At 48.3% G+C, this 11,191-nt stretch overlaps 1 protein-coding gene across 4 annotated transcripts in view; it reads left to right on the forward strand.

Moving 5' to 3' along the window:
* MYO1E (myosin IE) overlaps positions 1–9,307 on the forward strand; it is a 196,502-nt gene extending 187,195 nt beyond the window's left edge. For all 4 annotated transcript variants that reach the window (XM_082733712.1, XM_082733713.1, XM_082733714.1 and 1 more), the window contains 2 exons: positions 4,951–5,120; positions 8,226–9,307. In XM_082733712.1, the coding sequence (XP_082589838.1) occupies positions 4,951–5,120; positions 8,226–8,302 (247 nt within the window). In that variant the 3' untranslated portion in view covers positions 8,303–9,307. The remainder of the gene's footprint in view (positions 1–4,950; positions 5,121–8,225) is intronic.
* The last annotated feature ends 1,884 nt before the right edge of the window (positions 9,308–11,191 follow it).

An 11,191-nucleotide genomic window follows, 5' to 3' on the forward strand; every position in this document is an offset into this window, starting at 1 on the left:
AGCCACACACCATCGAGACTAGTGTCCCGCCATCCTCCAGCAGCCAGACATTGATAACATCAAGCACGTAGACAGAGGTAAAATGTGGGAGGATAATTAGGAAGGGTTGAGTTTTGAGTATTTATTGCCTTGCTTGTAATTTATTCAAAATTGTCATTGTGTTCGCTCTTGTCTGTGACAATGGCTGTGTTTAAGAGCTGACTTGCAGAATTGGCCATGCGTAGCGTCCTCCTCCCCTGGGCCAGACGGAGTCCGTTCCAGCTCACTGGGTGAGCGGGCCCGCATCCCTTCCTCGTGGTATTGACCACCCGACCCGGGGCTGCACGTGGAGGCCTTCGGGGCCCCTGGAAGGCCTCATTAATCAAGTCCTGGCAGCTGGTAGTCCTTCTCTTTCCTCATTATTGATTACACAGGATCGCCACCTAGTGATGCAAAGGGGGTTGTGTGGGTTGAAGGCTGAGACGAAGACGGAGCAGCGGAAATGGCTGTAGCTCCTGACCCGTTTCTGGCTCTACGTTGTGGTAAAACGGAGAGGCAGCCGTCACGTCTTTGGCACAGACGTCCTGGGCTCCGTCGTACATCTGACAGTGGAGTTTGCGGAGAGCGTGCTAGAAAGCATCTGAGCGTTAGGGTGAGCAGTCCCGGTGGGGCATGGGGGCAGGCCAGCCCCGGGGACCAGGAAGGTGTGCGCAGGTGCCCTGAAGCAGCACCTGTGAAGATGCCCGGCACCGTGTCTTGCCCGGAGCAGCCACGGCTGAGGCGAGCTGGTCTGACTTCCTACAGCTGCAGGAAGGGGTTCCCAGGTGACCCGCCTTTGCTGAGTCGCACAAGAAGGGTGGAAACAAACTGAGATGGGAGAATGGGGCTGCAGGGGCTTGGCTCTGACTGGCTGCCTCACTGGGCAGTTGTATGCTCCTCTCTGGTCACAGAGGACACTGGAACGGGGAAGAGCCAGATCACGGTGACTTCAGGATTGGTTGTCTACACAGACACTTCCCTGATGCAAAATGCGAAGCTGTCCCCCACCTCCACAGCCATCCCCCTCAAACTCAGCCCCCCAGCCCACATTCTGCTCCCCAGCACTCAGTACCTCATCTCAAAGCTGCCTGGACTCTCCCTGCTCTCAAATGTGGGGTACTGTGAGCCCTGTTTAGGCAAGGCGGCTAAATCACTAGGTGGCTTTAGATTGGTGAAGCACGGTGGCCATGGGCCAGGGCCTGGGACAACCAAGCCCACTATTGCCAATGGCCTACAAGTGACTCTAAACCCCCAGTATCCCCTGAGCTTTTATTTTGGTTGGTTTTACTTTGACTTATCCTTAGGAAGGATCCTCTGATGCCTTGGGACCAAATACCGTGCAGTGGCTGTGCTCGCGCAAGTGTTTAAATAGTCCTGCTCTCCTCCATCTCTGCGCCAGCTGGCCCTGCTTCTGGGACATCCAGCGCCCCCGGGGCGGACAGACTGGATGAGGTCACTCTGGGTATCAATGAGCCGCCAAGCCAAAAGGGGTCTATGTGATTTACTTTGTTGTTTTTTCTTTAAGTAGTTTTGAGATATAATTTATAGATTCTTAAATCGACCCATTTAAAGTACCATTGAGCAGTATTTAGGTGCAGATCTATACAACCATCATTGTAATCTAATTTAAAAAAAGAATTTTTAAGTAAACTCTATACCCAACATGGGGCTCACACGAATGACCCCAAGATCAGGAGTCCAATGCTCTACTGACTGAGCCAGCCAGACACCCCATCATAATCTAATTTTAGAATTTTCATCATCCCCGAAAGAAATGTCCTTCCCCCAACCCCCAGCCCCAGCCCTAGGGAACCACTAATCTACTTGCTTTCATTATAGATTAGCTTCCGCTGAATATTTCATATGAATAGGACTACCCTTTTGTAAATGGGATTGTTTCCTCAGCCTTGTATTCTCTAATCTTGCTTAACTTGTTTATTGGTTGTAATAGTTTTTTAGTGCATTCCTTGGGGTTTTTCCTACATGCAAGATCATCTCATCTGTGAAGAGAGGTAATTTTACTTCTTTTCCAGTCTGAATGCCTTTTATTTTTCTGGAGTACTTGCTCTGGCCGGAGCTTCCAGTGCAGTTTAGAACAGAAGTGGTGAGAGCTGGCATCCCTGTTTTGTTCCTAATCTTAGAGGGAAAGCATTGGTCCCCTAAAGATGACATAAGCCAGGAGTACGTGAATAAGGTGTCCCGACCCCAGCCAGGGCTCGTAAAGAAAGGTAGGAAGATACCAGTGTGGCCTACGGCAGGACTTGAGGCTGGAAGCCCGCAGGGGCCACACTTGGCGGTGGATTTTCTGGGCCCCATGCAGGGTCTTGGTTTATTTCCCAAGGGCAGGGAGAAGCTCTCAGGATTTTTAGTGGAGGGTGTAGTGAGCTAATAGACACTGAGTTGGGGGATATTCAGGGAGCCCAGGAAGGATGCAGCTGGCAGCAAAGACATGAGGGAGGAGGAACTGCCAGGGCTTGGTCAAAGCAGGAGGTTCTGGGTAGAGCAGCCAGGGGGTGACGCCCAGGATTGCTGCAGGAAGGACAGTCGTACATTTCAGACAGTCATCCACCTTTTTCTCTCCACTGGCCCCTTTTCCTCTGGGACTACACCTAACTCCCAATACTCTTGGGCTTAGACGCCTCATCAACTGCACTAATGTTGGTAAGTTCCCCCTGGACATGAGAGAGGTCGGATCTCCATCTCTGAGTATTTGGCGGGAGAAAGAGAGAGAGGGAGAAAGAATGCATGCATCCTTTCAACATTACATCCTAGAACTAGCAGCCTGGAAGCTTTCCTCCCTCCCAGGGTATTGTAATGCACACCCTTCCTCCACACCCTCTCTTCCTTGTTGCTGGGAAATCAGATGACTTCTGGTATCCAGGCTAATGGCTCTTATTAACCAGATGCTGACACATCCTTAATATATAGGTTGCTTAATTAAAAGCCTGCTTGCCTGGCCAGCTGTCAGAGAAGCAAGCACTTCTCGAGCAGGGAATGGGGATTTCCAATCGACTAGGGAGGAAATGATGTCATGCTAATGATCTACAAGATGCCTTTCCTCTATGATGAAAGAAGAGTGTTTGGTGGTAGGTGGGGACAGTGGTTGACCTAAGAGTAGAGCCCGAGTAACCTTGGGGTTTGCTCCCCACCCACACAGGGAGCCCTAGGCAGCCCCCTAAAAGCCCACCCCTGATAGAAGCAGTCCTACCCCACCCAGCTGGCAGCCAGGACCACACCTCCACACACACACACACACCCAGATACCCATGATCTAACCTCATCAGCCCCCAGTGAGCATCTGTTATCGAGGGACCTCAGCGAACAGCAGCAGCCCTGGCCTGCTGAGAGCACAGGTCAGAGTGGGTGTGCTTTTCCCCTTCACAACTCAGGTTGTGGTGGAGAAAGACTCTCCCTTCTCCTCCTTCCTGCCACAGGTAAGAACACACCTGGCCAGGCTGAACAGCCAGCCCCACTGAGTTGAGTACAGCCCAGTTTCTCAGAGAAGAAATCATCAATGTATGTTTGTTTTGTGAGCAAATGAATGTGGGCTTTTCCTGGTTTCGTCCTCAGGCAAAGTGGGAAAGAAAACATTTGCTACTTTTTATTCTAAATGCCTTGTATGAACATATTTAACAAAGAGTTGTTTCAGATTAAAGATTTCGAGCTATATAGCTCTTTGCCTTTGAGACAATGTAGGAAGGGCAGCTGGGGCGGTATAGTGCCTAGAAAGAATACGTTTTCATTTTTGTTTGTTAGTCACCATACAGTCCATTATCAGTTATTTTTTTTAAAGATTTGTATTTATTTATCAGAGAGAGAGGGAGAGAGAGTGAGCACAGGCAGACAGAATGGCAGGCAGAGGCAGAGGGAGAAAGCAGGCTCCCTGCCGAGCAAGGAGCCGGATGTGGGACTCCATCCCAGGACGCTGGGATCATGACCTGAGCCGAAGGCAGCTGCTTAACCAACTGAGCCACCCAGGCGTCCCGTCCATGATCAGTTTTTGATGTGTGTCCCTGATTCGTCGTTTGCATAGGACACCCAGTGCTCCACGCAGTCCGTGCCCTCCTTCCGTTCAAAGCTAGAAGGCGCAGGTGAGGGTGCTAGTGCCGGAGATGGTTTTGTGAAGGCCACGAGGAAGGGAAAGTGCTCCCGGCATCCAGAGGGCAGAGGCCCGGATGCTGCCCCACAGCCCATGGTACTTGCCTACCCAGCCCTGTCCCCTACCCCCCCACCCCCCACCCCCCGCCGCAGAGCCTCACCAGCAGGGCAGGAGTATTCAAAGTAGCGCTTTTGTTTTTATTGTTATTTTTCACGGTACTAGAACCTGAAATCATCCCAAATGACCATTGACAGGGAACTGGAAAAGTAAATGGTGACATATTTATGCTGTGGAAGAGGTTGAGGCCCTGAGAACGCATGGCCAGTGTGTTCAATATAGAGCGAGTGGTGGTAGAATGGGTTTCCTTTCAGGGGCGCCGGGGTGGCTCAGTCCGTTACGCATCGGACTCGTGATTTCGGCTCAGGTCATGATCTCAGGGTCGTGAGATCGAGCTCTGCGTCAGGTTTTGCACTGGGCATGGAGCCTGCTTAAGATTTTCTTTCCCTCTGCCCCTCCCCGCCCCCCTTCCCCCTGCCGGTCTAAAAAAAAAAAAAAGAAAGAAACATGATTCCTTTTATCCAGTTAAACAGGCAAAAAACCATGTGTACTGTTTAGGAATACTTGTGTGTATGGTAAAAACACAAAGAAAAACAGAATTATTAATACAGAATGCAGGGTGGTGGTTGATTCTGAGAAGGATTGCTGTCGAGGAAAGGTACCTACAGGCTTCTGGGGCCCTGACAAGAGTTCTTTCTCCAAAGTTGGGGGCAGTATTTTTATTCTCAGAGAAATCTTTATCTCCCATCTCTTACCTGCCTGCACTCTCTCCACAGTGTCCGGAGACAAACTAGCAGTCGGCCTCCCCCAGCTGGGGGCAGACCTAAGCCCCAGCCCAAGCCTAAGCCTCAGGTGCCACAGTGCAAGGCTCTCTATGCCTATGATGCTCAGGACACAGATGAACTCAGCTTCAATGCCAATGACATTATCGATATTATCAAAGAAGGTAAGTGCATGGTTGGCTGGCTGGCTGGGACAGCCTCCTGAAGAACATCTGGTCACATTGCTATAAGAACTAGTTTAAACACGAAGGAAATTTATAGACTATTCTAACTGAAACTTGGAGCAAAAGGCTAGGCTTCAGGCTCAGTTTGATCAAGGCTCCAAATTTTTTTTCTTTAAATATTTCTTTCAGCTCTGCCTTCTTTGTATTTGCTCCCTTCTTGGCTGTTTTCCCTCATGGCAGCAAAATGGCTGCATCAATTCCAGCAATATCAAACTATGTCCGGAATCTGCTTTATCTCTGAAACTTCTCTTAGCCATTGGACTAAAGCCCTAGGTTTCACTCAGATTAGACCAAATTGGTCGTGTGCCCATTCCTGAATCTCTGTAGCAAGACAAGGGCTGTACCTGTAGTAGGTTAGGCATGGCAGGGACTTCTGTAGGAAACGGGAGTTAGGACTATCCCACCCAAACTTGATGGCCTCCTCATATGGAAAGTAGATGGAATGGAAGCCAGGGAGGCAACCTGGAACATCTATTATAAAAGTAGTCTGTGGGCTTGGCATTTGTTGATTTTGGCTCAGGTCATGATCTCAGGGTTGTGGGATTGAGTCCCGTGGCAGACTCCCTGCACAGAGGGAAATCTGCTTGGGCTTCTCTCTCCCTCTCCCTTTGCCCCTACCCTGCTCCAAAGCAAATAAATACATCTTTAAAAGAAAAAGGTAATGGCAGATTTAGGATGTTAAAAAAGCACCGTGAAGGAAATGGCATTTGTGGTGAGGAAAGGGGAGAGACAGAGAGCCAGAGAGGCTGGAAAGAGCAGGTCATTTTAGGAAAAGGAACCGACGCTCAACTGTGGCAGGATCCCTTGGGGATGTCACAGGAGACCACGTGAAGCTGGGCGCAGCCTGTTGGTGGAGGGCCCTGAAGGACGGGCTCAGGAGGACTGAGGACAGTGCGGAGCCATCCGTTACAAGCAGAGCAAGGACAGCCTGAGTGAAGTGGCCTTGGTTAAGTTTTGCCTTCAGGAAGAGGTGGCCAAGGACAGGTCCAGGAATGGTGTTTTTAAGCCATTCCCTCATCACAGGAGCTCAGTCAGGAGATTTAGGTGCCTGGACTGACCTCCTTCTAAATGGCTTCTGGGCATTATTTTGACCTCCCTGAGCCACCTAGTTTGCTATAGGTTTCAATATTTTAGCCATTTAGTATCCTTTCTAGAAGGTGTCAGAGTCCAAATACAGATTGAAATAAATGCTTAGTAAACACAAAACCGTTTTTATCACCAGCTTTGTTCGGCAAAAATAGTGGAAATGACCAGTTACCCAGTAACAAAGATTGGCTAAATAAGCTTTGCTCTATCCCTTCAGTGAACTTTGATGACATTTTTGTTAGAGATCATGAGATCATGATGCAGTAGTGCGGTATACTTACTGAAATGGAAAAACTGTTCATGGGAAAAAGGAAAAAGGTTATAGACTGTGGACTATCGTCTCATTTTTGTAAAAATATAAAACAGATGGCTATCTGAGTATTTGTATATATTCATGTATTCATAGGTGGTCTCCTTAAGTGTTGAGTTTTGAGTATTGCTTTCTTTTCATTTCTAAATATTTCAGATTTTTCTAGAAATAACACGTATTTGGGGTTTAATCAAAACAATTACATATTTGTGGAAAACGTCGAGTCCTAGAAGTTTCTCAGAAAATGCTATAAGTTGTCACTGTAATGGGTGCAGTGCAGTGTGAGTACAGGAAAATAGGACAGAATAGAATCCAGAAACAGACCCATGTATATACAGGTGTTTAATCTAGGATAAATGTGGCATTTGAAATCAAGAGAAAGGAGAGACAATGACTTTTCATTCTGAAAAGAAAATAAAGTTAGGGCTCTACCTCATACATAAAGCAAATACCAGATGAATTAGAGATCGAAAATAGGTAAATGAAATATCATGATCTGAGCCAAAATCAAAAGTCAGACACTTAACCAACTGAACCAATAGGTAATAGAGTATTACCTATTAGAACAATGTTTTATTGTCCTAAGAATAAAAGGTCTATGTTCTTTGAGCCAGGAATCTCTCCTGTAGACCTGCTTGCACACAGACATAAAGATATAGGTAGGGACACTGATTCCATCAGTAGTGGAAAAAGAGGGAACAAGTGTCCATCAATCAGGAAATGGATCTATAAATCTTGGTATAAAGCAGCTGTTTAAAAATGAGATGTGGACGTGGAAAGACAATACCTGTTAAATAGTATTGAAAAGCAAGATGCAGAATAATAAGATAGAGTGACCTGTTTCTGTTTAAAATGAGTGTGTGTGTGGTTATAGTCACAGAAGAGGGTCTGAGAGAATGTAGACCACATACCTACTCCTGATGGAGTCTACGGCCATACCACCCTGAACGCGCCCGATCTCGTCCTACTCCTGGTGGAGGGCCTGGGATTAAGGTGGGAGGCGTTACAGATCAGGTTCTTCAGAAACATTCCGCGCTGGAGGAAGGAGTGGGAAAGGTCTGATGTGGGAGTAGCCCTGTGTGGAGAAAAGTGGGGAGGCAGGACTGGGGGCCCTATCCTGGTCCCCGACTAGGCTCGGCGTGCCTGCACCCCAAGGGGAGCCATCAGCCTCGTCTCAGAGGCCCGGCAGTCCTGGAGGGCTGAGAGCGGGACACTGTTAGCAAAGCCTCACGTGGGAGCAGCAGGTTCTTGCTCAAAGAGGACCCTGAGTGGTCTGTGTCTGCTGTGGGGGAGGGGTTACTTTTTACAACAGACTCGTTCATTTAAGAGAAAATAAAGGGCCAGGCCCCTGGGTGGCTCAGTCAGTTAAGTGGCTGCCTTCGGCTCAGGTCACGTTCTTGGGGTCCTGGGTTGGAGCCCCACGTTGGGCCCCCTGTTCAGTGGAGAGTCCGCTTCTCCCTGTCCCTCCACTTCTCGCTCTCTTGCTCAGATAAATAAAATCTTTAAAAATAAATAAAAAGGACAAAGAACGCAGATGGAGGGAGCCAAACCACCTTTCCCCACATGCTGCACCCACAGGAGCGGGGCGTGTTTGGCCCAGGCAGACCTACCTTGCTCACCCTCACTCTCGCCATCTCTGTCTCCTGCAGATCCTTCTGGCTGGTGGACAGGTCGACTACGAGGCAAGCAGGGCCTGTTCCCCAACAACTATGTGACCAAGATCTGAGGTGCACAGAGACTCTGACGTCACTGGAGTGAAGGTGCTCCAGACAGGGAAGGGGACGTTTTGGGGTTCTCCTTCTGATCCATAGCGAGCAATTGCTTCCTTTTTCTGGCACCTTCCCCATGGAGGACAATGATATGCTGGGTTGGGGACAGGGAGTGTCACTCCATAAACGGTCCTAAAAGGTGGCCCTATTCATAGGAGCCCAGGAGGGCAAAACAGCCACCCACTAAGATTTATTTATTGTATTTAAACCTGGTGAGAGGACAGGCAAGGTCCGCTCAGACCTTGTTGGCTCTGTCGGAACAGCACCCGCTGGCTTCCCAGGCCCAGGGAACGGCTGTAGGCGGCCGCTGACAAGTGCCTTTAGTCAGAGAGCACATTGCTTCCATCCCTCTTTTCCTTCCCTGACACACACATTCCTCTCTGCCACTTTCCCTCAGGGAGGACCTGCCCTCTGCAGGCTGGGCTTGGCGGGAGCGGGCACTTCCGGTGCAGATGCCGAGGGCCGGCATGGCCTGCGGAGCCCACGGGTGCAGAGGGTGCTGGGTTACGCTTCGCCGGGACCATCCGGCTGCCAGGCTGAGCAGGGGCTAGGGGCTGGGCTGTTGGCCTTGCTTTCTCTGGGTCTTCAGTTGGAATGTGGCTGGCCCATGTTGGTTTTGTGTTTAATGCTGTACCTATTATAAGAAGGATCTCTTTTTTTTCAAGCTGTACATTTATAAAAAACAGATCATATACTGTATATAAAAATCTGAAGATGGTAGAAACATGTATGAATGTACTAAGTAGTATTCCACTGTACTTATTCATAAGGTAGGTTTTATTACCAGACTCCCACCAGGTACTTACAAGTGTGCACTACTCCTTTTCAACTATAGAATCAGTGTTACTGCTTTCTGGCCCAGCCCCTGCAAAACCTTCAACCCTTGCCCTATAGGTAATTTTTCCTCTGTCCCCTGTCTCTCCCGCTACCTCCTAAATAAATAAAGGAACCAATGAACCACCTGTTGTTTTGTGACATTTTCTATAAGTTGAATTGGACCTCCCTATCCCCTCAAAGATGTTGAACCCCGAACCCCAAGTACCCCACAATACGACCTATTAGGGCGGGCCCCAATCCAGTATAACTGGTGTTCCAATAAAAAGGGGTCATTTGGACATGGATGGCCACAGGCAAGAGAACACGAAGGGACAGCCATCGCTAGCCAAGGAGAGGGGCCTGGCACAGATGTGCTTCCCTCACAGCCCTCAGAGGGAACCAACCTTACCCACTTGCAACAGACTGGAACGACTGGCTTCCACAGCTAGAAGACAGTCCATTTCTGGCGGTCAGCCATGCAGTCTGTGGCACTTTGTGAAGGCGAGCCTGGCGGGCCTAGCCGGCCAGTGCAGTGTTTGTTGCAATACTAGTGAAAAGTCAGAAACGATGGAATGTCTATGGATGAGGCAATGATTCTCAGGGGAGACTGTCACTTCTCTGCCTCTCCTTCTTCTGATTGCCTTGGCCTTTTGGAAGCTGTTGGGAAAGTAGGGTTTGACCAGTACACACCTTTTTGCCATTCTAAGATTCCTGAGTCCACGGGAAAAATTATCAGGGGTTATATATAAGGGGAAAAAAGTTATCTGAACTTACAACAGAGTAAACCACTTAATTCTGTGTGTTCAAGAACAGAATAACAAATAACGTTTAAAGTATATTTTGGTCCAAGGATGCCTGGGTAGCTCAGTAAGTTGAACAGCCAACTCTTGATTTCAGTTCAGATCATGATCTCAGGGGTCTTAAAAAAGAATTTGGGGCCAAGTGACAGGACAACCTGAATTAAGCTTAACTTATTTTGAAAAGGCCTATCTTTTTTTTTTTTTTTTAAGATTTTATTTATTTATTTGACAGAGAGAAATTACAAGTATACTGAGAGGCAGGCAGAGAGAGAGAGAGAAGGAAGCAGGCTCCCTGCTGAGCAGAAAGCCCGATGCGGGACTCGATCCCAGGACCCTGAGATCATGACCTGAGCCGAAGGCAGCGGCTTAACCCACTGAGCCACCCAGGCGCCCCGAAAAGGCCTATCTTGAGGATAACTGTTAACTCAAGCTTTGGAGGACCTAAGGTGACCTTGGGCAGTAGAAGGAATCATTAGTGAAATTCGTTAAATAAAAATATTAAAAAGGATGAGATTGTGCCACCTGAGACAACACGGACAGACCTAGAGGGTATCATGCTAAGTGAAATAAGTCAGACTGAGAGAGACAAATACCATATGATTCCATTCCTTAGTAGGATCTAGGAAAAAAGAACAAACAAAAAGCAGAATTGGACCTATAAACACAGAGAGTTAACTGGTGGTTGGCTAGGCGAGGAGGGGAGGAGATGGGCAAAATGGCCAAGGAGGAGTGGGAGATCCAGGTTTCCAGCCATAGAATGAGTAAGTCATGGGAATAAAAGGCACAGCATAAGGAATGCAATCAATGACATTGTAATAGGTCATGAGAGAGATGGCAGCTACACTTGTGAACACAGCATAATGTACAAAGCTGTCAAGTCACTAAGCTGTACACCTGAAACTACTGTAGCATGGTGGGTCAGCTGTACTAAAAAAAATGATTGGCTTTACATAATTTTCCTAATGTTAAGCGTTAAAAAAAAAAAAGCCACATTGGGGAGGGGAGTGCAGAATCAGTCTTGGCTGCTTTTAATGTAATGATTGGCCTTCAAAACTGACGTGTAACTCGGATCCCTCAGGCTCTAGGTGACGACATAGGAACAGAGTCTAAGATCCACACAAGCAGTGAGAAGAGCCCTGGGTCATGGGACTCACAGAGCAGGTCCCAGCCCTGCTCCCATGTGCCTTACCTAGCGCCAGGCTCAAGGAGGTCTTCAAATGTTGCTTCAAC

This window comes from Mustela nivalis, assembly GCF_964662115.1.
Source record: "Mustela nivalis genome assembly, chromosome: 6".
NCBI lineage: Eukaryota > Metazoa > Chordata > Mammalia > Carnivora > Mustelidae > Mustela > Mustela nivalis.